This window comes from Daphnia pulicaria, chromosome 10 (assembly GCF_021234035.1).
Source record: "Daphnia pulicaria isolate SC F1-1A chromosome 10, SC_F0-13Bv2, whole genome shotgun sequence".
NCBI classification, from domain to species: Eukaryota; Metazoa; Arthropoda; class Branchiopoda; order Diplostraca; family Daphniidae; genus Daphnia; species Daphnia pulicaria.
In genome coordinates this window covers 6,693,384-6,719,164 of record NC_060922.1, presented here as the reverse complement: position 1 = coordinate 6,719,164, position 25,781 = coordinate 6,693,384, and the positions used below count along the sequence as shown (strand labels likewise).

Below are 25,781 nucleotides of genomic sequence, written 5' to 3'. Positions count from 1 at the left end.
AATAGTTTTGGCAGCAAAAGGATAAGACAAATTAAATAATAGTGGCTGAAAAGCTATCAGGAAAACGATTCCAGTATTTCACGTGGTCAGAAGCTCACAACTCAAAACTCAAAATAATTTGTCACCAAGTTCAGACGACATCAGAGAGACTGACAACATTCAACATTGCCAATTGTACTTGTAGTATTTCTTGCCAATGCGCTCTACGCGGGAATTTGAAAAGTTTGCTCTAGAAAATACGTAAATCGGAATTTGAAAACGAATGTCTCTGATTTATTAGAAAGTAGGAAATATAATTTTGACATACGTAGGATTCACTGAATTTTTGTTTTTCTTCCTCTAGGGAGTGAGCACTGTCTTCCGTTTCTTCGTCACTGTCTCATGGATTTTATCGCAATAATTTCCTAAAAATAGGCGCAAATGGTTTTGTATTGACATCTGATATTTTATTGATTGGCTGACACCTTCAGCGCTATCAGCGCGTTCCCGGAATTCTTCCTGATAAGATTCGGAAAAATGGAAGAATGAAGTTTGAAGGACACATGTAACAAGTCAAAATCTCCGATTCATTTATTCAGTAATAAAAAACATTTTATTTGAAAAAAAAAAAAAACCTTACGATATAAGGACTGTCTGTCTTGAACGAATCCCGACCAGTGAATAAGGAATAAAATAAAAATTGGTGACCCAGTTATTACAAAATGAGAATCCATGGAAAAATGAAACACACGTAATATAGTAAAATACTTTGTCATCATAGAAAGTCCGGCGCTAAGGGGGAAAGAAAAAACTAAAAAAATATAAGGTAGAGAGTTTTGGATTTGCCATACATAGTCGCGATGAATCGGATGATGATGATGATATTCTCTCTCACCTCAATTTGACTTTCAACTGGATGATTTTGATAGGGGGGTAAAAAGAATCAAATTATAATTATACCAGCAACACTTGAGCGGGATTTCCGTTGAATTTTCTCAGAGCTCGGAGTAATCGGCGGAAAACAGACCCGGCACAGAGCGCCGCATGAATCACAGAGATGCTAGAGAATCTTTTGAGACACATAGAACACGGAATTATACGAGTAGACACGTTACACATGATGGGGGAGACTAATTAATTTGATTCTAGAAGAAAGACAAAAGTGGTGAAAACTATACGCGACGAAAGTCTCAATTTAGGGCCTTTTATAATCACTCCATTCCAGTTTGCAAACAAAGTGCTACTACAATGAGCATCCATCGGTGACGAATGCGGAGGACGATGAGACTTGATTCCGTCGAGGATTAAAAATTTAAAACGCCACTGCGCGCCGACTATCCATATTTATTCACCTGTGAATAATAAAAGAGAAAAATAAGAAATCATGAAAAAGCTGAAAGATTATAGCCAAAGATAACACGTCAGTTGTCAAAGTTTACTTAAGTTCCTTTCATAAATTTTAATTCATAAAAGAGAAGATTAAAGTTGGGAAAGGAATTTAAAAAATTGGAACAAGAGGTATGCCTTTTGAATTTGGAGAACAAACAGATTTGTTCGCTGATAAACTAGACCCCCCCCCCCTCTCTCTTGGGTGCAGCAGGTCTTCTCTACCAGCCCCCCTTTTCTTCGACTAGCTTAGTGATGTTATCAAAAGTCAACAGCATTTTCTGGGCAAAATGTGCGCGCTGAGAGTTATTCAGAGTCGACTGCGAAATGTAATTGCCATTATCTTGTTGGTCGGGCGAAAAGAAATAAGTGGAAGATGGATGACGTCGTCTATATACTGAGAAACCCCGAAAAAAAAAGATGCGACACGTGTCTGTTTGCAGTTGTCAAGACATTTTGCCGTCCATTTCGCTGTGCTGAGCCCATTATAGATTGAGCAAACAACAGCAAGGCAGACACACAGACACATTTAGTGATGCGTATACCCAAAATTTTGGTCAGCAGAGAGCACATACAGTCGATGACCTTTCAACCGTTTTCCCAAGCCAATCGACAGACCATTCTCGAAATAGGCGAAGAGCGATAAGGTTCCCCTCCAACCAACCAACCAACCAACCAACATCCCGCCCTTGTTCGTCTTGGCTATACTGCTGGGCAACCACCAGTAACTGTCCCAAAACTCTTGGTCGATTTCTGTTGAAAGGAGAAAGAATGATAAATATAGATATAGCCAGAGTCCCTAATCGACCTTGTCCTACGTAGCTACAGGCTCAAATAGTAATAACAGCTAATCGTTTTTCTCGAGAATGGACATACAAAACGGGTGCCGGGCTGGATGGCTCGTGGGAGTCATTTCCCCAAGCCAAAGTTGTCATTAATGTCGTTTTTTTCATTAATCTGAGAGAATGAAAATGATGAGTCACCTGGTCACGTCACCGAGTCGGAGCCGAAAGCCTCTTGTGACGCATACGAGAGGTAGAGGAATCCATCGGGATCGTGATATTCGCGGTAGACTTCGTGCACCGTCTTGGAGAGTGACGCCATGCTCCGGTTGTTGACGATCAGGAAAATGGCCTGCGTCGAAGAGAGTCGCAGTCGGTTGCTAAGCGGATGACCAACAACAGGACAACATAGGATAAAATCAGTTTTTGATTTAGTTGTTGCAAACAAATAGAATTACCGAACAACTGTGATGAGTTGCGACATGCTCAGCTCCTGCGGCACGAGGAATTTGCTCTTTTGCAGGTGAGGCAGCGACAGCTCCTGATCGAAACGCTCGACAATCACCTGTCGAAACAAATTAAAGTTGTTAAGACATTTAGGTTGAACTGGGAGAATCAAAGATGAGACTTAGGTGGGCCAGCCAAACGGAAAATAGGAAAATAATAATCATTCTGAGATCAATAACACACGATGACTATGATGATCCATGTTGTTGAATGGATCGAATTTTTCAGAAGAGACACCAAAATTTCCGTGGAAGAAATGAATAATAGAATAATCCCCCCTTCAAAATATAACATCGCCCCTCTGATCACATAAAACAACAGTGTCAATCTCATGAATGAGGTCAGCCCCAACTCAGTCGGGAAACGGCCCAGACGTACAAGACAGAAGCGATCGTTGGATTTTCAACTAAATAATATTATCCATCATTTCCCGGAAGCTTTTTCTTATTCTCTCACATCAATGTAAAAGCAAAATAAGAAATTAAAGTTTGATTATCACTTACTGGAATCTTTGATGGATATTTGGTCCGAATCGCTTGCACTTCTCCTTGTCGCGTTCCTGAATTAATTTTAAAAAATAGAAAAATTATAAGTGGGTTTTAAAAAAAGGAAAAGATTACGCCGATATGACATCACGGCAAGTTCAGGTAGAAATAAAAGGAAGCCCCCGGGAGAAAATAAATCAAAGGGGAGGGTAAAGTAAAAGAAAAAAGACCAGACAGGTAGAGACAAAGAAATGAGACATTCGAAGGCCATGGCGTATTATATAATTTCGACATCAATTCTTATATTATTAAAATTTTTAAATAATAAAATAAAATACCTAAGGCTTTGCGACATTTAAAGTGAGTGCTGGTGGAATTGGAGCTGGAACTGGAGCTGGAACTGCTGTTGCTGTGTCGTGGGCTATTTGAGACGAAATTGTCGTTGTCATCGCATTGCTGGAGCGATTCGAGACTCTGAACGGGCGAGGGGTTGGCGGTGGCAGCCACACGACGACGATGGCCAGAGATGCTCTCCAACGAGTTCTTGCTGGACAATGAAATGTTATGGTCCAGTCCTCCTCCAATCGACTTGAGACTGTTGCTGGGCGACTTGACGGCCAACCCACTGCTGCCAATTGTCCTGGACTCTGTAGACGAGGAGTTGCTGCTGCTGGTGGGGCTGGGACTGCGTCGGTTGAGGCGTCGGTTGGTGTTGGTTGTGGTGGGTGGTGGCGGGACGACGTCAGATGACGAACACATAATAATGGGACGACGGTAGTTGAACGAAAGGATGCACCAGTCCCTGGGTCCTGGCCCGGTCTGGTTGCTGATGCAGCCACCGGTGGCAGCCGACGCTGCGGCGGCGGCGATGGAGGCAGTCGACGACCGGCGCCGGTGGAGAGCAGCCCGGTAACACACGACGGAACTAGTGATCACGGAGGCCGCCAGATTTAAAACGGTTAAAGATCCTTTTTTTCTTTTTTCTTATTTAATTATTGTCTTGTCTTTTTTGGACAATGAAAAACAACTTTCGCTTTTTCTTCTTCCGTCAGAATATAATAAACGATCAAACCGTCTCGATTTATATCTGTCAAAATTGAAATCAAGTCTTAAAAGGAACGAGGTTGTCAAGAACTTTTTTCTGAGGGGAGTTGCTGGACTGGGAGACAAGGAAGAAAGAAAGGGACTTGTTGGCACGTTGTCGTCGGCAGAGAGACTAGCCTGGCCTGACTTGGATCCTCGTGCGCTGCTGCCAGCGCCAGTCGTCGACTTGTCAAATGCGAGCAGTTGTCACTCGAGGCGATGATCGTCGTCACATATGGGCAGAGATGGGGGGACTAGAGCACTAGAGCAGAGGCGTGGTGTCGTTTCAATCGATCCCATTGGCTCCTAAAAATGTCACAAAGATATTCCCACTGTTGCCTCTCTTGTTTTGTATCTCTGGCGGCCAGTCAGCTCAGCGCGCACGCGCTCGTCTATCCGCTTTTCCATTTTCTTAAATAAATTAAATTCATTTATTTTTATCTTCTTCTTCTTTCGTTTGTTTTTACTAATAATATTTTTCAAAAGGTTTTTTGTCTTCTCTTCTCTCCCGTCGTTTGAAATAAGGGGAAATGTAACTGTTGCATTGTGGACCACACGCGTCCATCACTTGCCGGCTCATTAAAAAAGTCCGGGAGCGCGGACTTGTGGTCGATCACGCCGTTCACTCGTGAAAACTGGCCGTTTGTTCTTTCTCTCGTCTCTCTCCTATACCAACCGCAGCAGCACATGATTGTGATTCACTTTACAACCGATTACACAACATGTGGGTGAGATGATTGCCCTTGATCCTTCACCACCACCTCCCCCACAATACACAGAGCACCTTCCCCCCGGGAGCAATAAACATTAAAGATAAATATCAAAGGATATACACACACACGCATACGTACACTACGTATATGTGGGGCTGTAATAAAAGGGGAGGGGGGACGAAGGTCTCTTCCAGCTGAAAAAATATGAAAGACAAAATAAAAATTCCGGACGCCTTTTGGATGGGGAAAATGTGGTTGGTTGTAGTACCAAAGTCTTTGCACGTGTCGACCTAAATTCCGGAATCAAATGACCATCATCCCCCCCCCCCCCCGTTAATGGCCGGCTCCTAAAAATAGTGGAGGGGGGGGGGGGGCATATTAAGAAAGCAGAGAGCCGACCCGACTGAATCACTGGGTAATAACAAGTCAAATGAGTTTGTGTGTATTTGAGATCAACACCACCAGCACGAGTGAATGCAGCACTATTTATAACAGTGTCAGCCCTTCCATCGATTCTTTTCAATTTCACACGTCAACAATAATATCAAAGCGCTGGATTGAAAAATACAAACAAAACCCAGGATAATTTTTTTGAAAAAAACAACAACACGGAGTTTCATTGAAATAAATATTGAAATTAAATATTCACGACGTTAGTTCACGCCGCCCACATGTCCGAGTTGAGAGTTTCTATGCAAACGACTTGGGGCTCGCGGTGGTGGTCATGTGCTTCGGCCACCAGCAGGGCCGTCGTGCTGGGCAGGCTAATCTTCCTCATTTTCCGCCCGTTTTGAATCAACGTGACGGCGGCGGATGCCGGAGCAGCAGCAGTGGTAGACCCGCTGGAGTGATGGTCGTTGGCGGCCACTAGGCTTCCGGATCGTGGTCGGTTGTTGCCAACCGAGCGAACGGCTTTGACTCGATGGCTGGACGTGAGAGGTTCCAGTTCGTGAGTCTCGCAATGGACAGTGGAAATGTTGGAATTGGGATTGGGACAGGAGGTGCTGGACGTGGACAGGGTCGACTCGGACAGTCCGTAACTGTAAACGGTTTTATCGACGTGCTGGGTCGGACCGGCTGGGCAGCAGCAGCAACAGCAGCCAGAGCCTAGACAGGAGGACGAGGGAATTTGGGAGCATCCGTTCTGCGGTCCACAGACTCTGAGGAGCGACGGGAGGAAGAGCGTCGAGTAGATCCACGACGTCACCATGACGACGACGACAAAAGTGCCAATCTGCTGGTAGGCGATGACGCTAGATGGCAGCACGGCCGCTCCGGCCGACAGCGTCGTCACGGCCGCCATGGCGATGGGACTGCTCATCCGCGTCAGTGAGAAGACGACGGCCGACTCCCTGTCCGTCTCCTGGCCGCTGAGCCGGTAGCCGACGGCGTAGTGGAGCGTGAAATCGACCGAGAGGCCGACGGCCAGGCTGACGGAAACCGATTCGAGAATGTTCAATTTCCAGCCGAGGAGGACGAGGACGGCGACTGAGACCAGGACGACGCTCGTCAAACAAACGACCGACAGGCAACTCAGCCACAGGTTGCCGGTGGCGCCAATCAAAACGACCAGGGCGATGGCCATGGCCAGCGCGATGGCGTGAACGGTGCCGGCCGATAAGCTGCGCTGGACGTCGTAAAAGGCCAAATCGCTGGTGAACCAGCCGCCCTTCATACCAGGCGGAGCCGAGGCCAGCTGGGCTTCCATCCAGTCGTCAACTTGGCGACGGAAGGCGTCCATTTCCGTGTAGGAGAGCGAGAAAGTGACGTTGCTGTCGTATTCGACGACGACGGCGTCCAGTCGCTGCGTCGATTTGGAGAATCTCGGCCCGGCCACTCCGGGCAGGAAAAACTGGGCCGGCGTTTCGTAGAGATCCTTGACGGCCAGGACGATGCACTGGTTAAAGACGTGCTCGCTGTAGGGGAATGTCGAGACTTCGCAGCACGGCGTCCTGTTCTTGCCATCCACCGAATCCTGACGGAAGAGAAAAGTCAAAAGTTGGAAGACGTGAGTATTAATCAGTTTGATTACAAGGAGACTAGCGGCTAAAACTTGGGTGTGGCTATAGAGTTATCCTCTCTCCCTGGGCATGGTAGAAATGTTTCATTGCCGGTTCGTTCGGGGAACTTTTTCGGCCTTTTGCCCGATTGCCAGCGCGGATTTCCATGGCAACTTGTGAGAATAAAAGAGAAACCCCCTTGCCCACGAATTGAGGGTGGAGGGGTTCATTCTTGTGGACTTTGCAACTCTCCCGGCCTACGTGGTTCAAAGTTGACGCGGGTCGAAAGTACACTGTACCCCCTCCTCTCCCTGTTCTGTTCCTGGCAGCAGTAGCAGAGACGAGAAGATGATTATCGATTGGCCTCAAGTTTCCCGACGGGCTTGTACGGGATCCTTTTGTTCAGGGGCTGGGCTGGGCTGGGCCGAAATGAAAACGGGAAAAAACTTTTTCCTTTTTTGACATTTTGGATTTCCCCCCACCAGTCCCTTCCAATTGTTTTTTATCTTGCTGTCAAGGGCCAAGGGAGGGCGGGGCTTATCCCAGAGTCCCATTTTTTGGTTTGTTATCAGCTAATGAAAGAGCAGCAGAGCAGCAATCACCTCGCAACGCCTGTCCATCCAAGATTGGAAAGTTTCGATGAAGCAGTTGGGCAGGAGCGGGCCGAGCGTCGGCTGGAAAAAGGGCTGGTCGCGGATGTCCTTGCAAAAGTGCGAGAGCCACTCCTGCGACTCGGGAGCGGCCATGTTGAAGGCAGGATCGAGAACCAGCGAGCCCTTGGACGACGGGTCCAGTGAGTTGCCATTGTCCTCGTCGACTACGCCCCACACGAAGCGCAGCGGCAGTTTGGCCAGCAATTCGGCCCGTTGCGAGCGCTCGAACCAAAATTCGTTTTTGAATTCCAAATCGTATCTGTTTAGAAATAGGATTAGGATAAATAAAGAAATTGAATAAATTTGCCAACGGGTACAAAAGTTTTGTTTGGCTCTGCCTCACCGTTCAAACGGATGGTTGGATGAGAATAATTGAAATTCCTTCGTGTCTGGTAATTCCAATTTCGGGTAATGGAAGACGACGACACCAGCAGCGACGGCCAATCCGCCCAAAACGACAATCCAGAAATCTGCAAAATGAATAACTCAAAATGATGAAAATTACAGTTGGATTAAATCAGTTAAATTTATATTACGCACATCGCAACTTGACGACGATGCAGGGCAGAATCTTGTCGAACGTGATGCGGCCCAGATCGCTAGTGGTGCGCCAGCAGCTGCGAAACGGATGGAGGACAAAAACGGGCCGTCTACTGGCGACGGCAGCGGCGGTGGCGGCGTTGGCTGTGCCGGGGTGGCGACAAACGGGCGCGGAAAAGTATTTCTCGGCCAAGAGGACCGAGGCCGGCAGCCAGGAGAGCATAAAGAGAAAATGGATCGTGATCGTCAGTCCGGCAAAAAGGCTGAAACAACGGATGGCCGTCACTGGGCAGATGAAAGAAGAGAAGAAAGCCGCCGCCGTCGTCAGCGACGTCACCAGCATCGACAGTCCGGCGTGACTTAGAGTGTCCATCACCAATTTGGCCAGGGTGGTTCCATCCTTGTCCAGCTTGACGCAGCGCCAGACCTTTCAATTTAAAAAAAAAGACAAACTGTCAAGTCAATTGGCCAATTCATCAAAATTCAAAATGGTTACAAGTACCTGGACGTAGACAAAGACGTCGTCTGCTCCTATGCCGACGACAATGACGGCGGCCAGGAGGTTCATAAAGGGGAAGAAATCCAATTCAAAGACGAACGTGTAGACGAAATAGGCGACGGCCAGCGAGAGGACGACCGAGACGATGGCCATCAAGGTGAGAAACAGCGAGGCCGTGTACCACCACATGCAGGTGCAGACCAGGACGGCGCCGACGCTGAGGTAGAGGACGTCGCGGATGACGTACTCGTTGAAAAGGGCCTCCTTCAAGCCAAAGTCCATGGCCACGACTTGCGTCCAGTTGTCGGCCAGCGGCCAGACTCCAACTCCGTCGCGGCCAGCAGCCGAGTTGCTGAGCCAATGGAAAAAGGGCAAAAGGGCCGTGCTGCGGGCCGTCGGCAGGAAGACGGCGGCGTAGCGCAAATGCGGCTGGCCGCCCACTAAAAATTCCGCGTCCGTCAAATAGTGAAAAATGTGATAGACGGCATTGTGGCGAGTGCACATTTCAGGCACGTCTCGGCCGCAATCCCCCGCCGCCGCAGTGTCCGGCTGACTGGAATAACCTATCGACAAAGAAAAGAAGAAGCCCAGCTTGGATCAACAACAAAATCACACACACAATGGTGGGCCGTCGCCGGTGGTCACAATGTACATCTAATATAAACGACACGTGTACTACTACTGTCTAATACCTTCTTGGACAATGGCGTCGCAGTTGGGCGAGAGCTGGAGCCCGTGGTAATGCCGGGAGCAAGCCTGGAGAATGTTGAAAGCCGCCGTGACGTCGTTGGCGTCGAGATCGGCACACGTGGAGCGATTCCTCATCAAGGCTACATAGTGGCCCAGCGTCCAGGAAGGGCAGCACTGCTGCTGCTGTAGCTGTGGCTGGCCGGTGGCTGGTTGGTGCTGATGAGCCGGTTGCTGGCAGATGGCCGGGAAGAGTGGACTAGATCTCATCAGCTCGTCCAGCCGGCACATGGATTGAATCGACTCGACATTCCACAGGGATCGATTCGTTGCCGCTCCTGGCGACTGGCCGGCCGCGGCGAAAATGACGTGAGCGTATTCACCGTGCGGTTGGTCGCAGAAATAGAACCGATTGTGAGACGGATGACCGACTTTCGTCATCTGCTGGTCCGTCTCCTTTTCGTTTTCTTCTTCTTCGTCGTCGTCGTCTCGATCGTCCTCGTCTGATCGCAACAGTCCGGCAGTGCCCAGCTGTTGCAACTGGCTCCACATGGGTCTACATAGAGAGGAAAAAGGAAATGTAGGTACACTTGACGTCCAGCAAACGTGATGGACTGTTGTTTTTACTTGTGTCGGATGGGATGAGCTGGTGAACGAGTGACGGATTCGCCCCACTGGAAATGGCTGTGATTGGCCGGCTGCCCGTCCTTGGAGCCACCGCCGCTCTCCAGACCGCGCAGAACTTCAAATGGATGTTGCTGGACTTGTTGGCCAGCAGCACCACTTGCAGTAGCAGCTTTCGTCTGCCATTTATTCGTCTGCGGCGACGGCCAGACTTGATTGGCTTTGGCTTGGTTGCTGCTGCTCTCACGATGGCCGTCTTGGTCCAGGCTGTTGCTCCGCGTCCGCACCGACCCCCACGTCGACGACATTGCCGACGACACGGAACTTGTCGAGTCGCTGCCGTTGATCCGCTCAGACTGCTGCCATTTCGTTCTAATGTGAATCATTCAAAATGACAATCAAAAGTCTTGTAGATGTGCACTATAGATGTTTAAATGCAAATGGGGACTCACTTTTGCTTCTTCTTCTTCTTGCGGGGCGTGTCGTTGCTCTTGAGCGACGACACGGCGGAAGTGCCGGCCGCCACAGTCGACTCGAGCGGATTGGTGCTGAGAGGTCCGGCTGGCTGGCTGGCCCGCAAAAGATTTTCCCAGGCGACGGCCCGACGTGATAACGCAGTTCCGCGGCACTCGAACCCCTTCGCGTTGCCCGTCACGTCAGCCGAAATGAAAAAGAAAAAAAGACAAGTGCAGACAATTCAAATAAAATTCACGCCATTTGCATGTCGGGAAGTAAAAGGGGGGATGGAAAAGGAGAAACTGGCGAGTTGCGTATTTGACTTTTGTCGCCCGAAAGGATCCAGCTGACACACACAAGAAATTTTTCCAAAGCGGGCGGAGAGTGGAAATAAGCCGTACACGGTAAATTAGGCATTGAAGGCGATTGCGATGAAATGGACTAGAAATTTCAAATCTCGTCTGGCCTCGAGAGATGCCGGAATGCCATTGACGCAGCAGGCCGAGTAAGAAGAATTGTAAGGAGTGTGTGTGTGTGTGTATCCGGAATTCTCGAAAGATAATTCCCATCTGCTTCATGAAGAGTAAAAAGGAAAAGAAAAAAAGGACCCGGGAGTCTTTAATCAGTCCGGGACTTTTTTTCTTTTTCCTCACCCATCACGCGGGAAAAAGGAAAAGAAGTCGGTAATAAAAAAAAGGGGAGGGAGGGGGAATATGGGAACGGACGGACACCCATATTGGTTGGCATGGCAAGCGACGGAGGGAAAATGAAATGAGAAAAAAGAGAAGAAACACTTGCAAGTTTTTAACTGCTGCCGGGTCGGGACGTAATAGAACCGCACAGAAACGGGCCAGCCCAGCCCACCATCAGCCGGATTGAAATGCAGCCCCACACCCCAGCACCACTGACGCGACGACTAATGGCAATCGCCGTTGGGGTAACCCAAGGCCGTTTTGAGTCACTTGACAGAAATGAAACGCAATTTTGCTTGAAATGGACTCGAGCACAGCACAGCACAGCACAGCCGATCCCGAATTGGATTGCTGCGGATGCTCCTGGCGGCTGCCTGGGCTGCTGGCAACGGTGGATGTGGGTAATTGGTTTTATTACTCGAGAAAGTTATTTCGGCGTGCAAAAATAAATAACAAATAAAATAAAAACGGGAAATCCAATGGATCGATTCTACACGGAGAATTTCTTCCTAATAAATGGCCAGCGCAGGGGGTAAAATGGGTCCCGACTACCTAATAATAATAACGAATGTTCGCGCTTGAGCGCCATTGGCGTAGTCAAAAACTTAACGGCGGACGGGGTCGGCGAAAGACAAAGTCGCCGGGATTTCGACACTTTCGCTGGGACAAGGAAAAACAATAAAAGGAAAAGGCGGAAGGAGAACAATAATTCCGTAATAATAAGGAATGGACGTGATTGTTGATCACGGCATCACTCACCAATTGCGGATCGGAGAAATCTGGAAGCGAGTGGAGAGTGAAGACGACGATGAGGCAGGCGACGGACAGGGTGGCGACGGCCGAGACCACGGCTGCCGGATAGGCCGACAGGATCCGTCCGTAACTGACAGCGCCAAAACATCAGGCGGGCGGGCGGGCAAGAGGGGGAACAAGATAATTAGATTTTCGCCAACGTCGACCTTCCTCGGCTTGAGTGGGCACATGAACACACAGACATGAGGCCAAAGAGGAAGGAAGGCCAGCTCAGTAGGATCGACTGATTGCACGTTCTTCACTGACGTCTTCTCTCTCGTAAACTAATCACAGACGTGGCCCGTGACAAGCAAATCTCATTGACAATCTTTCACGTTTCCAGGAAAAAAGAAGAAAAAACTGTGCACAAGACATCAAACAAGGCGGATGCACGAGTTTCAGGGGGGGTGTAACCTCCTCACGCTCCAATTCCTCGACAACTTTCGAGTCGACTGGGTACGGCCACGCACAATCACACGCAATAAATTGTCAAAGGAAAATGATTAATTTGTTTCTCCTTACCAGTTCATGATGGACATGGAGTCTGGCGGCTGATTTCAGACTTGTGGTGGTCCAAAGTCCATCGTCAACAAACTGCGGGATACACAAAAGAAAAAAAGAGTCGAAGGTAATTACAAATTCAAACGTCCGTCTCTTTCTCATCTCCACTCGCATCGGCCAGCGCTTCAAATCCATCGGCAAGTTCAACCGAGCGAACTCTGCACTGCACACGACTCTTAACTGTCAGAATGTACAGTTCTGATTCCCCCACCCGCCAAATCCCTGACGACGGAACTGGGTTTACAGGGATCGCCGGGACCAGGTTTATACGCCACACAGAGTGGAATAGTTAATGCAGCCACAGCCAGAGAGATAGAGCACTGGCAGACACGACACGACAGATATCATATAAAGAGATGGATATAAATACCGAGATGCCGCATTGCTCGGTTGCCTTATCAAAAAAAGAAACCAATTCCGTCGGAGGGTTTTTCTCTTCTCTCCCCTTCCGCAACTTTGAGATCGGAGCGGATCGATGGATGAAAAGTTTGCCGTCGTGTCACAGCGGCGGGCAACTCGGAAAGAGGAAAGAAAAAAGAGTCGAGTCGTCAATTTCTTTTCATGGGCGGCCCGTGATGAAACGAGCCGAGCAACAGCCAAGCGAAAATCCGCGTTGATCGTCTAGAAAGAAAAATAAAATGGGAAAATGGCAGTTTCATATATAAAGTGGATCAGTCGACCTTTCCGACAGGACATGAAATCATCCAACCCCGAAAAGGAAATCACCGCCACTTTTTCCACCATTCGATACACTGTCTCTTTCTCCTTTTCTTTTTCTCAGGACTATCCAATTTTGACAATCAAAAGGGAAAAAACAATTCAGAGGAAACCCATTTCATTAAATTGCGCCCCCAAGGTCGGAATGAAATTTTTCAGCTTCGCAGAGTTTTCTGGCTCCAGGTGATAATCCCACGAGAACACTGGAAACCACCCAAAAAAGAGATTTGAAATCGACACTAGACGCAAGGGGGGGGGGGGGGGGGGAGAAATGAAATGAAAAATAACCGAAATCTTTCGACCCGGAAGAATGTCGCGCCAATGCACTAAAATTCACATCATGGGCCGTCCGTCGTAGACTGGCAACACTCGAAGGAAAAAAACTAAAAAATTCTGTTGGGCAGGAGAGAGCAACACACGACACATTGAACAAATGGGCCAACAAGTTGAAATCGACATCTCGTGGATTTGTGACACTGGGAATTCAGCTGCGGCTAATCGACACTAAATGATAATTATATAGAGATGCAACTTACATTTCAGATTAGAGTTGAATGGCATCCAAAAAAACAAACGGGCCTTGTAGACGTGAGTGAGAAAAGAAGGACGTGAACAAGGAGCAAACCGAACGGGGAGAAAGGAATTTGTCGACTGCTTTCAGTCCAGCGGATGTTGCTGACTGGAGAGATGGAGGCTCTACTACCCTTCCCCCCTCTCGCATTTTTCTTGAAGGAGAAAAAAAGGAGAAGGGGAACTGGGCTTATTTTGAAGATCAACGCCATCTGTCGGATCTCAGCCTCAATGATGCGCCAGGCTTGGCCAACAACAACGGGCGATCGATTGATCGACTCACGCACTCACGCGCACATCCATCAGGTGTAGGACACACCATTGAAGAGAAAAAAACCAAACTCCATTATTCAAACCAGCGCTGAAAGGGGAAATGGACAAGTTATATAAAAGATTTGCACCGACATTTCTTACCCTTCTCGACTTCCGACGAAATTATAGATCGACGTGAATCATAAATGGGAATTTAAAAATAAAAAAAGTGTTCCCAGAACACGGGCTAAATTCGTCGAAAAACGTATCCCTTTTTTACTGGTGAGAGGGGAGACATAATTACTTTAGTCAATACCGGATGTAAATTTCACCTTTTCTTTTTTTTAGAAAAGAGTAGAAAACTTGGCGTTCCCACGATTAATTCTCACCATGGGACACCACAACCAGAAACATCTGGCTGATTGCAAAAGTTCTTGGTGGAACAAACTAGTCAATAATTGATGATAAGCCCAAAACAATCTTAGATACTACAGAAATACTACATCTACGAATAGGATAGCCGATATAATACTGTACCTATAAATTTTATATGGCGAATCCTATTCGCTAGGCTGAGTTTCTGACGTCTGGGGATCTAACTTCTACATTACCTGGATCCTCGCGTGCATTCTAGACGAACACAAGAATAAAAGAATTGAATATTTGATAATCGACGCCACTATCGTGAGTAATCCCGATGCCATTTCATTCATGACCTTAGCGATATGACTTATGAAGTAGGTTTCGTCTGCTACCCAAATGCACCTAAACTAAATAAACAATAAACGTTACTTTCAAACAGTTTGATGTTGAATAAAATTCAAACACATGATATTATTTACATAGAAATATGAAAATATTTCTTAAAAACGAAACATATTTCTTTTCAATATCTGGGAGGCGATCATTAATCGGAATGGAATTTCCCGGGATCAGTGAAACGAGAAAGAATGATGTAGAGGAAAGTTGGTAAAGGGACGAGGGTAAGAATTCCAGCCAACAGCTGAGGTTGCAACCACAAAGTCAGGGCCACCAAGCCAAAACCGTGCAACATCCAATGTCCAATCACCACAACCAAATTATGGATGCACGAAACTGTTTCGTAAAGTAGCGCTCTCCACGACTGAAACAGAAAACAAGTCAAACATTAGCAGAACGAATTGAGAAAAACACAACGAATTATATCATTTACCTGATCGGATCTTGAGGCAAAGTGAAATGCATGGCTCATGAGTGATAGCAGAATTATAATGGAGGGGAAGGCGTAATCTAAATGAATAAAAACCTTAGCGATTAGCATACCAGATAGATTGGACAACTTACAGATTAATCCGGCCATAACTCCATGGATCAAGGCTAATATAGGAAACAAATAGAGAGCTGCATAAGTTGGTCTCGATGCAGAATGACCTCTGTTGTGAAACGCTCTATTCATCCAAGGTCTGATGATGAATAGCATAAATACCGACAGTCCGTAATGGATGAAAACTATGCTGTACCTTGATGCAGAAACGGAAAAATGATTAAACTATCTAGTATGAATAAAATGATGAAGCCTATAATACAATGGATATACAGCTTCTTGGGCACAATGCAAAACTTCCTCATAGTTAGGATTAGGGTTGTGCAAAATAGTGTACCTAAGATGATAACAATTTCATTTTTAACCAATTTACAAACTTTGTAGTTTTTTTTTTTTTTGAATAATACCAGTCAGATAATTGCTCCACGGCACAGGATTTTAACTGTAGTGAACCAAATGGCTCATGAATCAGCAATGTGATGGAAGCTGAAAGACAAGTCTCAATGAATGCAGACAAATGTGTACCAAATGTTTTCCAAGAAAACTGAGAGTTTGGTGTCATCATATCTATACTGTACCACTGTGCTAGCAAACCTAAATACACAAAAGGATCATTTTCAACAACTTTTCATGGATACTTGCTGATTAAGTTTTCATACCTACAACTACCATGAAGCAAAGATACATCCAATCATAAACAGTCGGGGAACTGTTGCAATCCGAGCATGCCCAGGTACTGTTGACCCGTGAACCTCTTGGACATGAACCACAAGAGCTCCATATACTGGTTCCATTTTCAGCTAAGTAAAAGTATAGTTCAAGTTTCAATGTTTCCACACAAATAAAAATGTTTGAAAATAGGATACCTGGAATCTGATGTCGGCCACAATAATATCCTGGGCATTTAGTTAACGTTTGTACTGGGCCTTTGATACAAATACAATTGAAGAAAATTGACAGCATAAAACTATCAAACAAGATTCGTCTATTACCTTTATCATAATAATATCCGTGAGTCGTATGAACATTCAAGAAAATGACTATCAAGACAAAAACACAAAAGAGAAAACAACTGTCTGCCATTTTCCCTACTGGCCATCCAATTCTACAATAATCACAAAAGTCCACTAATGTGTTAATTATTAAAATTACAGATGGATCGCTAAATGCTTGATTTTGACTCTATACCAAGAATTATTGTGTTATTTTGATTTCATTTCTTTGAACTATCCCGTGAATTAGAGACCGAACTCCGGACTGAGATTGTCAAGAAACGTCGTCTGCTTCCGGGTTCAAAACGTTGCAATTTTAACCACTAGATGGCATGTGTGTTCTCCGGAATCCGAATGTCGCGCTTACTTTTCGTTCAAAATGAATTAACCTAAACTAAATTAAATATATTCTCGCCTTTTGTTCTGCCAAAACTATATAATAACTAAACCTAGTATATATTATCGCATTAGTGGCAGTGTGACTTAATATTGAAAAAGATACCGAGTCATCTCTTTCATTTAAGAAGAAAATTTGGCAATCTATCAAAAACATAATTATTTCTTTAAGCTTTATGAGGGTTGAGAGTGTTGGCTTAAACCTAAGATTATTTCCTCCTTTCACCAATAAAAAGGAAAGCAAAATCGACAAACACAAATGAAGAATAATACTTTGTGAGCGGAAAATTCCCTCCATTCCCTCGAGGCTTCGGGTGAAATTCTATCCTTCGGCTTATGTACGACGACGTTAAGTTGCAATGCATTAAATCAAGCAAAGAGAGAGTTTGGCATACGTTCTGCGACAAGCGTATCAAACTATATGGGAAAATGTTGCTTTGTGACGATTAGAGAATCCCATATTGTTGCCTATATTGAATAAATTAGGAAATTTTACGACCTGTGATGTAACTGCCGCAAGATGCAATAAATGTCGTTCTCCAAAGGCCTAGACAGTGCTGAGTATTTGCCGTCAAGTTTCCATTTATTTACCGCAAAAATCCTTATCAGAGAATTCATCCATGGTAGCTTGAAAGTTGCTTCATATACCAACATAATCTTTATTGTTTTCTCCCTTTAACTAAAGTTCTAAGAAAACCCAAGTAGATTTTGGTTTGGCAAAAAGTGCTTGACGACGCATTTAGACTTAATTGCCTTTTGACTGCGTTGTTTTATGGCTACGGATGGAATCCCCGTTTGTGAAAGAAAAAGTCGATTCTGGATCCGAACCAAAAACATGACCCTGTTATGTGACTTGGATACGGAACCTGATTAGAGAATCAAGGCCACTAGTTGTCTCGTCAGCTAAAAGTGATATTGAATAATAGCAATGAAAACAACAACGAAAACTTTTTTAGGTGATTTCAGTTACTGAGAATTTAAAGATTAAGAGAAAAAAATAATAATTTGACTGATTGAAACGAATTGAACGTTATAGCGAACCGTTTGATTGCTAAGGACAAAATTCGCTTGCGGCCTCTCATCACCTCTATCTGCTAATTTAAGATATCCGTGGTTCTAAAAAAACAGGTAGCACTATATTAGCTATTTAGTTTCTAATTAGGTTATAAATGCCTGCAATAACCTTCCAATAAGACAAAAAAAAAAGGCTAGGAAATGGCATTGCTGACTATTAATTGATTTGGAATTGTTCATGTAAATTTTTCCCGAAGAGGAGGGTTCTTGTCTCTGACGAGTCTCGGTGGGAAATTAGAAGGGTTTGAATCCTCTGTTGATCAAAAATGAACCACACCCAATTCGTCCTTGTGAATGCGACTGTCTTTGCACAGATAATCGATTTTACATGAACTTCCTCGTATTCCTTTATAGGAATTTCACAACTTTGGATAAGATACAGACAAAAAACTTGCACATTTGGAATACTGTGTCTAAAGTATGAATATACGCTGAAGCAAGAGAAACTCATCAACTCCATCAACGCTATATTACATAATAATTTTTACATGAAATCAAATGTTAGAAGCAGATGCTGTGAACGGCAATTTAGGTCTAGGTATTGCTTTTCTGGTAAGTGTCACTGACCTGACGGTAAAAGTATACCAAGTATACTAGTTCTCACTTCGTTGTTGCATTCGTAAGGTGAAATTATTATCTCCATGAAGCCTTTAAGGGGGCCCGAAAGAGGACCTTGTTATTCGAGTTAAAGCAGCAAAGGAGAGAAGGACATGGGTAATGAAGAAAACGCCTCGAGAAACAAAATAGCTCAAGACTTTAGTGAGATGAGGGCCAAACTTGCTCCTCGCTGCAAGCTAAAGGATCTATCATTTTGGGTTCAGAAAATCGTGAGCCATCAGTCGTAACGTGACGTGCAACACGATTGAAACATCGCGCAAATCGTGCCAACACGATGCATGGAATTTCAAAAAGTTTCGACAAGCCAGAAATTATTAAAGTGTCCTCTGTTTTACCTGATGTTAAGGTGACGGCGCACACCAACGGCAATAATTTTACTGGGAATCTAGCTCTTCTTCTCCGGTATAGTTTTATCGCCCCACAAAAAAGCAAAATATCAAAAAAATGTTTTGAAAAATCTAATTTCTTTTTAAACAGATGGAAGCGGAGTGTGTATCAACTTCTTTGGAAACACATGATTGTTTACGGAATTGTGTTCATATCGCTAAGCATCCTCTACAAACACCTCCTGAATGAAACTGGAAGAAAGTATGGTTTTTTATATGCATATTTGAACAGACATGTTAACTTTTATTGCTCGTTATTTTGAATTTTGAAGGAATTTTAGAGTGATAGCAGAGCATTGGTAATTCTAAAATTAAATTTAAATGAATTCAACACTTTTGATTTTAAATTTTAAATTGATGCAAATAATCAGCACCGGCTACTCGCGGAGTATCAATCTAATGATTATGCTGGGTTTCTTCACATCAACAGCCATGCAGAGATTGTTTACCATGCAAACGACGATACCCGGAACAGGTAACATGAAAAGGGTATTTAAGAATTATTCCTTAAATTATTCAATTTTTCCTTTTCCCGGAACAGCCAAATCAATTACTCTGTTCATCTCGTCATTAAAATCAGATATACCAGAGGCAAGCGAAACAAGAATTCAAAACAGTGCAACTACAATACTAGATGGTATCATGATTATCGATTTCTATTCACAACAGGGTCCAATGATCATCGAACAATTTGTGCGGTGGCAGCTCTTGTCGTGGATTTTATGTTTCAGATTAGTTTGTCGACCACTAAGAAAACAATATCCAGATCTGTTTGCGTTGGAAAGTGCAGGTGCTATTGTATAGAAATCAACTTTCAAGTGCCTTACAGAGAATGAACAAGTTTCCTTTCACTTTTATTACCAATTAGGTTTGTTAACAGAAGAGGAGAGAAATGTTTTGGAGGACCCACACAAGACCGACCCAACCACCCCTCGGCCACTTGTTGTTATCGACTGTAAGATACATGCCGCCATTATCATTATCGCATGCGAAATACTTACATGGCTTACTTACATTTGTTTAATAATCCAATTCGTCATCCATAAAGGGATATTGTTGCTGCTGAAGGAAACCTTCCTTCAAGAAAGATTCTTCATGGATTTCAACTATTTGAAAAATGTCGACATTTTGATGGCGTACAAAAAGAGCTGCGGTAATACCATCAAATTTGCCAATCAGAATATTTCACCCGCTCTCGTTCAGGTGCGCTCATGAACTGAACCTTTGCCATTCTCGTCTTTTTTCTGATCGTCATTTCCCCCATTTTATTGTTATCAGGCTGTTATTTTAGCTGTATACTGTTTCGGCTGCGTGACAGTCATGGCTCGGACGTTTACCAAAGAAGAGGAGGCGCCCACCTCTCATGTTTTGATTGCCTACGTGCCACTCATGCCAGCCATGCAGGTAATTTGCGACATCAACTGGGAATGATTCATCGACATAATCGCACTCGAATATTTTTGGTTATTCTGACAAACGCAGTTCTTCATTTACTTTTCTTGGCTGTGTTTCGGAAAAGCCGCAGTCGATCCTTTTGGGGATGACGAGGACGACATCAATGTTAAGGACCTCGTCAAATCCCACATTGAGGTAATCAACTGTTTTCAATTTTCCTCAACTACAATTTCTTTAATTACTAAAGTACATAACTCGGCATTTTAAAACGTAGAATGCAAAAAGGTTGAAGGATCTTTATAATCGAAATTTGTCGGATGTTTTCCCTGCCTTGGTAAGTCTTTTCCGATTTTGTGGACGTATCCGCTTAACCTTTTAACTAATTGACGTTATTGCACTTTTACAGCCTCAGAGAGAATATAATGACTTAGCTCAGTTGTAAGGCAGTCTACACAGCGTCGACAATGTATATTACGAAACGGAGGACAATAGTTTCTCAATCAAATAATCAAAACCTCAAACATATCCGTTTCCCACTTAGTTTTTTTTTAAGTCTTGATCATAGCCCGCGATTTTTATGACTAGTTACAAACTAAACGCAAATACTTTCGGACTGGAGGGAAAATACACATTTCATTCACTTTCTTATACCGCCATTTTTTTTAAAATTTGAATAAACTCGATTAGATTAATGGTGGGATAAGATAAAGAAAAATTATCTTTTCAATAGTTTTCCCAGTATCCAATTAAAACGTATCTTATCATTCGGTTTGGTCAATTTAAAAAAAGAAGAAGAAAATATATATAATACATACTAGTAAGTTTTAACTAATTCTTCTTTGCGGATTTTTTAAATTTTATGTTGGAACCCCTCAGAGTTTAGTAGACTTGAATTAGGAGTTCCACTGACCGCATACCCTATTTGCTTTTCCGTCCGCGAAGTCATTCTTTGTGAGAACCGGAGCAGCTATACTGTACATGTGTGATGGCGACAATAACCTACGAATAGAGCCCTATTCATTATATCTTTACGATACAATTTCCCCTTTAAATTGCATTACTTATTTCGTCTTCTCTTATTTTTTTCCTTTCGCCGGTCTGAAATCGCTATGCTAGAGCGATGCGCTCCTCATTGTGCTGGAAGAAATCGGCGGTAGTAGAGTGTCCCTTGTTTAATCAAACTGTTGAAACTTATTTAAGTGTTTACCTCGCAAGTTTACACATCCCTCAGTTGGGCATTACCTTCCCACCAAATTTCTACTTCGGACTCAAAATCTTCGGCTGACAACATGAATAACAATTCAACTACGTCGGAATTTATCAAAATGACTTCGATTTCTGAAGGAACAGCGGTAAAAACAGATATTCATGGCATTTACCGTTTCGGCGGAAGATTCAAATCAGTTCTACTCAGGTACGGCAATCATTTTGAAAATAATAATTTTCAAAATGAATACTATAGTCCAATTGTTTAACAGATGGAAAAGAAGTGTATATCAACTCATTTGGAAACATATGCTCATCTATGCAATAGTCTATGTATCGCTAAGCATCCTCTATCAGTTCATCCTCAATGAAGATGGGAAAAAGTAAAATCTAAGTATAATAAAAAATTCTTCCGCAAGATTTTACTGATAACATTTTCCTGTGTTTCCTATAGGGATTTTAGGGTACTAGCAGAACATTGGTAATTTAAAAAAGGTTCAGATGGTTTCTAAATCAATAGGATGTTAGGAAATAACAACGATTTGATTTAATTTACTTAGCACTGGCTACTCCCGCAGTCTCAACATAATGATTGTTCTGGGATTTTTCACGTCAACAACTATGCAGCGCCTATTTAATATGCAAATCACGATACCTGGAACGGCCAAGTCAATTACCATGTTCATCCTATCATTAAAACCAGATTTACCAGAGGTGAAGAGATTTCTTCGATAGGTTCAAGTTGAAACTAACCTCAAATTTGCAATCAAAAATTTAAAGGGGCCCATGATTATCGAACAGTACGCTCGGTGGCAAATCCTATCATGGGTCTTTACATTTCGCCTCGTTTGCAAACCTCTGTCTAAGATCTATCCAGATCTTGCGTCGTTACAAACTGCAGGTGATGTGAAAAGAATTGGTTCTTTATCAGCTATTTTTCGGTTTTTAATTTAACTTTTGTTTCCGCTTAACGAAGGGTTATTAACACAAGAAGAGAAGGAGATCATGGAAAACCCAGAATTGACTAATCCAAATACACCACGTCCTCTGGTTGTTATAGATTGTAAGAATTAAGTGCTTTCCTCCATTAGCCATGACGAGTGAAATCTATTGCAAATGTTTAAGGGATATTGCTGCTGTTGAAGGAGACATTTTTAAAAGGTCAATACTTTGCCGAAATAAATTACATGAGAAACGTGGATGTAGTAATGGCATTCAAAAAGAGTTGCGGCAATACAATCAAATTTGCCACACAAAACATTTCGCCAGCTCTCATTCAGGTGCGGTTTACCCTTTCACCCAAATGTGAAATCTATTTCAGTTTTCCCTTTATTTAGGCTGTCATTCTAGCGGTCTATGGATTCGGTTGCATCACACTGATGGCTCGAAATTTTAGCAAAGAAGAAGCACCCCTTTCTAATGCTATGATTGCCTACATCCCACTCATGCCCGGACTGCAGGTAATTAAGAAACTAATGACGTTCGTTTCCTTTCACCCAACCACACAACATTTTTTCGTTTCGTTAATGAACATCCGCAGTTCTTCATTTACTTTGCCTGGCTTTGTTTTGGGAGAGCTGCAGTCGATCCTTTCGGGGATGACGAAGACGATATCAATGTCAAACAGCTCGTACAATCACACATCGAGGTATTGTACTAACAGTTATCACAACTACCATTAAACAGAAATTGTGGAAATCAACTGTCAAACATTTCAAAACAGGATTCCATAAGGCTGAAGGTCATTTACAATCAAAAGCTACGGGATCTTTTTCCAAATTTTGCGAGTCGTCCTCAAACCGTATTGTAAAAAAAGAGAACCCCTTTTAGCCCTCATGGACCCTGTCGCTATCAACGGACTCTATGCGCCAAATGATTTTGCCTCGTAGTGACAAATATTTGAACTGGTAAATTAAAGGAATAATTCTTATATTTCCTTTCAATTTTACAGTTTTCCGGATATAACTTGTCTAATGTGAGAAGCGAGTGCAATTAAGATGCAACTATTTGAACGGCATCGGTTTTCAATTGAAGATAAAATTCTGTTTTAAACACAAATTTTAATTTCATTACGCCGTTTAAAAATTTGGAAACGCACAGGGCCAAAGTGGAAATAAAGAAATTCTTCGATACCGTAATTTAACGTCTCTTGTTTCCGCCTCCAGCAAGGATTGTGGCAATGCGAACGAAGATGTTGATCGTGTCCATATAGATCGAAATAGAACTAAAAACGATTGAAAATTTGTAATTAATAACTGATTGGGCGTACTGTAAACCATAGTTCTTACGCATTGACTGGATCAAAAGGTCGAGCAGCATAGGGGGAGTGAACTTCTGCAGCTTTTACAATCTTTTGGGTGTCATAAAGCAAGAAGGCTGAAAAGAGAACCTAGCAGAAGAAATTTTGATTAAGAGAAACGGTTCAAAATGTCATTATTGGTTTAATGAATTACCAGTCCACCGTAAAGAGCAATAGAATAGAGTCCAGCTCCAAGGGCCGTAGTAGGTGGCAAAAATGCACCTTATGAAAGAAAACAAAGACATAATGAAAAAAAAAATTTTACAAAAAGAAAAAGGGAATAGACTCACTTCCAATGGATGCAGCAAAAACGGCTCCAAAACCGATAGCCAAGGGTCCTCCCATGTTCAAAAACTTCTCACTCGGGGCACAAACAGCAACCGTTGATAGGCCACCAACAATTCCGGCAGTGTACCTAAACAAACACAATACGCACTGAAAGATGTAGAAGAAATGCAAGCACTAAAGAACTTACATTGCTGCACGAAGAAGCAATGGACCACCCAGGAAACACATCGGGGCAATAACTGCACCAATGACTGCTGAGTGTAGGGCCCATGCCGCTTGCTTGGAACCGACACCCGGTTGGTATGGAATACTTCGAACGAGCATCCCCGTACCAATCATGACTGCAATGGAACCCAACATTACCTAACATTAGGAAAGATATTATATAATTATTAGATCCATACCATTGCATTTTCTAGCTCTTCTATAACATTGTATCAATCAAAACTCACCATCATAGAGTTTCCTGCAACAACTCTCATAATTAGTGGACTGCGAAAGCAAGCAACAGCTGAGGCAGCAGTCAGCATTACAGAACCTCCAAAGTACATATATGTCGATCGAATCCTTTCTTTGACATATTCAGGCCACATTCTTGAAAGAATAAAATGAAACAATATCAATGCAAAAGAAACTAAATATTTATGACTCCAAACACTGAACTTACACAGATCTATCAATGGCTCCAGGTTGAGAACCAAACCCTAACCCATAGAAGCAAAGGGCACCAAGACCAAGTCCTGAGGCCCCCAAAACTAATCCCTTTCCAAGACTAAAAGCTGTAACAGAAATACACAACATTTTAAAATGAATGCAATTTGAAAAGTCTCCAAATGTAATGATTACCTCCTTCTCCAGCTGGAGCTGTGACAATTTCTTTTAGAGTTCGTGATTTAGTTGTTCTACGGGTGAAACTATTGCGAGTCTGGTTGGACAATTGTCTGAAAGTAGCATTGTAGGCATTGGGCTTTGAGAAAAGCACAGCTGTTTGTCGCATGGAAGTTTTACCAACAAAGTTGGTCAAACCAAATCGAACAACGTGGGCCGACAGCATTTTAAATCTTACACAATGTCCCTGTTCTTGGATGAAAGGTACATTAGTTGATCGAAATATATTTAAATTTAGTTGACTTCTACCTTATAAATGGATGTGAAACAATCGGACAAATCTTATGCTTCTTGACTGAAAAATGATGTAACAACGTTTCAGATTACCCGATACGTTTGACGGCGTAACAAGCAGCAGACGACTTATCTAGAAAATTCTATGTTTTGGTTTCTTGTGCCTCTATCGTTAACTCGCGCAAGAAGTCTCAAAAATATCTCGAAAAAACCCCCGATATCACCCTATGTATGAGAAATATCATATATCCATGTAGCACGCAAGTCCCGCACCGCACTGCTGAATTCCATATTAATAAATGTTGGATAGAGAATCAAAATCTACTCTGAAAATGTTTTTGACTCATTTTCAAAAATCAATATTTCTTATTTTTACTTTATGTAATTGACGTTTGTTCATTTAAAACGATGTGTTAAACTCTTAAATCACGTTTATTTGAAGTAAACCTATGATGGAAAATTAATTTCGTTATTCACGAAAATAAGATTTAAAATTTTAAAAGGTTTTCCCATACCGGGAATCGAACCCGAGCCTCTTGGGTGAAAGCCAAGTATCCTAGCCACTAGACCATATGGGATATATACATGTCTCAAATTTAAAGATACATTTCTTTTGCTAAATAATAACCACAAGGGAACGCGACTCTGTCCCCCCCCCCGACAACAGCCCCCACCGGTTGTGTATTTAATTAGCAAACATGGTTGAATCGTTAGGTTAGAGGTT

General features: G+C 43.4%; 6 protein-coding genes and 1 non-coding gene across 12 annotated transcripts; 2 read left to right on the top strand and 5 right to left on the bottom strand.

The window, feature by feature from the left end:
• Positions 1–545: 545 nt before the first annotated feature.
• Positions 546–4,419, bottom strand: LOC124314794 (protein MTL1-like). Of its 2 annotated transcripts, none has more exons than XM_046780163.1 (5): positions 3,478–4,419; positions 3,158–3,213; positions 2,606–2,712; positions 2,349–2,527; positions 546–1,331 (listed from the first exon to the last, which is right to left on the bottom strand). In XM_046780163.1, the coding sequence occupies exons 1-4, from the start codon at positions 3,896–3,898 to the stop codon at positions 2,353–2,355; spliced, it is 759 nt and encodes a 252-aa protein (XP_046636119.1). In that variant the 5' UTR covers positions 3,899–4,419; the 3' UTR covers positions 546–1,331; positions 2,349–2,352. The 2 variants fall into 2 exon arrangements, with proteins under 2 accessions (XP_046636119.1, XP_046636118.1); XM_046780162.1 differs by having other exon boundaries at positions 546–1,336; positions 2,352–2,527.
• A 942-nt stretch (positions 4,420–5,361) lies between these two features.
• On the bottom strand, positions 5,362–14,123 carry LOC124314623 (protein dispatched homolog 1-like). Of its 2 annotated transcripts, XM_046779848.1 has the most exons (12): positions 13,693–14,123; positions 12,810–13,060; positions 12,401–12,472; positions 11,846–11,969; positions 10,391–10,575; positions 9,942–10,310; positions 9,320–9,870; positions 8,631–9,190; positions 8,129–8,555; positions 7,932–8,058; positions 7,538–7,847; positions 5,362–6,910 (listed from the first exon to the last, which is right to left on the bottom strand). In XM_046779848.1, exons 3-12 carry the CDS (start codon positions 12,415–12,417, stop codon positions 5,594–5,596), a joined length of 3,987 nt encoding a protein of 1,328 aa, XP_046635804.1. In that variant the 5' UTR covers positions 12,418–12,472; positions 12,810–13,060; positions 13,693–14,123; the 3' UTR covers positions 5,362–5,593. The 2 variants fall into 2 exon arrangements, with proteins under 2 accessions (XP_046635804.1, XP_046635805.1); XM_046779849.1 differs by lacking the exons at positions 11,846–11,969; positions 12,401–12,472; positions 12,810–13,060; positions 13,693–14,123 and having other exon boundaries at positions 10,387–10,471.
• Positions 14,124–14,766: 643 nt separating this feature from the next.
• LOC124314768 (JNK1/MAPK8-associated membrane protein-like) lies at positions 14,767–18,618 on the bottom strand. 2 transcript variants are annotated; one of them, XM_046780117.1, is made up of 9 exons: positions 16,470–18,618; positions 16,274–16,408; positions 16,148–16,207; positions 15,941–16,081; positions 15,689–15,875; positions 15,544–15,618; positions 15,302–15,477; positions 15,171–15,247; positions 14,767–15,101 (listed from the first exon to the last, which is right to left on the bottom strand). In XM_046780117.1, the coding sequence occupies exons 2-9, from the start codon at positions 16,362–16,364 to the stop codon at positions 14,886–14,888; spliced, it is 1,023 nt and encodes a 340-aa protein (XP_046636073.1). In that variant the 5' UTR covers positions 16,365–16,408; positions 16,470–18,618; the 3' UTR covers positions 14,767–14,885. The 2 variants fall into 2 exon arrangements, with proteins under 2 accessions (XP_046636073.1, XP_046636074.1); XM_046780118.1 differs by having other exon boundaries at positions 16,274–16,386.
• On the top strand, positions 18,597–20,790 carry LOC124314756 (bestrophin-4-like). Its single transcript, XM_046780101.1, has 12 exons — positions 18,597–18,763; positions 18,839–18,949; positions 19,020–19,046; positions 19,119–19,222; positions 19,289–19,338; positions 19,417–19,537; positions 19,616–19,702; positions 19,796–19,950; positions 20,026–20,151; positions 20,230–20,337; positions 20,417–20,476; positions 20,549–20,790. Exons 1-12 carry the CDS (start codon positions 18,636–18,638, stop codon positions 20,582–20,584), a joined length of 1,113 nt encoding a protein of 370 aa, XP_046636057.1. The 5' UTR covers positions 18,597–18,635; the 3' UTR covers positions 20,585–20,790.
• Positions 20,791–21,155: 365 nt separating this feature from the next.
• Positions 21,156–23,402, top strand: LOC124314762 (bestrophin-4-like). The gene is made up of 11 exons (XM_046780109.1): positions 21,156–21,556; positions 21,621–21,731; positions 21,803–21,829; positions 21,909–22,062; positions 22,129–22,249; positions 22,325–22,411; positions 22,474–22,628; positions 22,686–22,808; positions 22,889–22,996; positions 23,072–23,233; positions 23,300–23,402. The coding sequence occupies exons 1-10, from the start codon at positions 21,432–21,434 to the stop codon at positions 23,156–23,158; spliced, it is 1,098 nt and encodes a 365-aa protein (XP_046636065.1). The 5' UTR covers positions 21,156–21,431; the 3' UTR covers positions 23,159–23,233; positions 23,300–23,402.
• LOC124314769 (growth hormone-inducible transmembrane protein-like) lies at positions 23,261–25,219 on the bottom strand. 3 transcript variants are annotated; one of them, XM_046780120.1, is made up of 10 exons: positions 25,073–25,219; positions 24,782–25,015; positions 24,603–24,714; positions 24,388–24,529; positions 24,123–24,298; positions 23,938–24,062; positions 23,802–23,869; positions 23,637–23,737; positions 23,482–23,572; positions 23,261–23,390 (listed from the first exon to the last, which is right to left on the bottom strand). In XM_046780120.1, the coding sequence occupies exons 2-9, from the start codon at positions 24,987–24,989 to the stop codon at positions 23,488–23,490; spliced, it is 1,017 nt and encodes a 338-aa protein (XP_046636076.1). In that variant the 5' UTR covers positions 24,990–25,015; positions 25,073–25,219; the 3' UTR covers positions 23,261–23,390; positions 23,482–23,487. The 3 variants fall into 3 exon arrangements, with proteins under 3 accessions (XP_046636076.1, XP_046636075.1, XP_046636077.1); XM_046780119.1 differs by having other exon boundaries at positions 23,261–23,572; XM_046780121.1 differs by having other exon boundaries at positions 23,261–23,572; positions 24,782–25,010; positions 25,073–25,218.
• Positions 25,220–25,563: 344 nt separating this feature from the next.
• On the bottom strand, positions 25,564–25,635 carry Trnae-uuc. Its single transcript has one exon. It is a non-coding gene; the product is annotated as a tRNA-Glu (tRNA).
• Positions 25,636–25,781: the final 146 nt, after the last annotated feature.

Bases quoted from the DNA above. Each gene is read 5' to 3' on its own strand.
- LOC124314794 (XM_046780163.1), bottom strand. From the start codon at position 3,898: ATGTGTTCGTCATCTGACGTCGTCCCGCCACCACCCACCACAACCAAC. The intron at 3,214-3,477 runs GTATTTTATTTT...AAATTAATTCAG, and splicing joins TAAATGTCGCAAAGCCTTAG to GAACGCGACAAGGAGAAGTG. The intron at 2,713-3,157 runs GTAAGTGATAAT...TTGTTTCGACAG, and splicing joins AATATCCATCAAAGATTCCA to GTGATTGTCGAGCGTTTCGA.
- LOC124314623 (XM_046779848.1), bottom strand. The intron at 8,556-8,630 runs GTACTTGTAACC...TTAAATTGAAAG, and splicing joins ACGTCTTTGTCTACGTCCAG to GTCTGGCGCTGCGTCAAGCT. The intron at 8,059-8,128 runs GTGCGTAATATA...TTCATTTTGCAG, and splicing joins CATCGTCGTCAAGTTGCGAT to ATTTCTGGATTGTCGTTTTG.
- LOC124314768 (XM_046780117.1), bottom strand. From the start codon at position 16,364: ATGGCAGACAGTTGTTTTCTCTTTTGTGTTTTTGTCTTGATAGTCATT. The intron at 16,208-16,273 runs GTAATAGACGAA...TTTGTATCAAAG, and splicing joins CGGATATTATTATGATAAAG to GCCCAGTACAAACGTTAACT. The intron at 15,102-15,170 runs GTAAATGATATA...TTTCTGTTTCAG, and splicing joins TTGCCTCAAGATCCGATCAG to TCGTGGAGAGCGCTACTTTA.
- LOC124314756 (XM_046780101.1), top strand. From the start codon at position 18,636: ATGCATGGAATTTCAAAAAGTTTCGACAAGCCAGAAATTATTAAAGTG. The intron at 18,764-18,838 runs GTATAGTTTTAT...CTTTTTAAACAG, and splicing joins AATCTAGCTCTTCTTCTCCG to ATGGAAGCGGAGTGTGTATC. The intron at 20,477-20,548 runs GTAAGTCTTTTC...GCACTTTTACAG, and splicing joins CGGATGTTTTCCCTGCCTTG to CCTCAGAGAGAATATAATGA.
- LOC124314762 (XM_046780109.1), top strand. From the start codon at position 21,432: ATGAATAACAATTCAACTACGTCGGAATTTATCAAAATGACTTCGATT. The intron at 22,250-22,324 runs GTGATGTGAAAA...CGCTTAACGAAG, and splicing joins TGCGTCGTTACAAACTGCAG to GGTTATTAACACAAGAAGAG. The intron at 22,412-22,473 runs GTAAGAATTAAG...CAAATGTTTAAG, and splicing joins TCCTCTGGTTGTTATAGATT to GGATATTGCTGCTGTTGAAG.
- LOC124314769 (XM_046780119.1), bottom strand. From the start codon at position 24,989: ATGCTGTCGGCCCACGTTGTTCGATTTGGTTTGACCAACTTTGTTGGT. The intron at 24,299-24,387 runs GTGAGTTTTGAT...TCCTAATGTTAG, and splicing joins TTGCAGGAAACTCTATGATG to GTAATGTTGGGTTCCATTGC. The intron at 23,870-23,937 runs GTGAGTCTATTC...TTCTTTCATAAG, and splicing joins TTTTGCTGCATCCATTGGAA to GTGCATTTTTGCCACCTACT.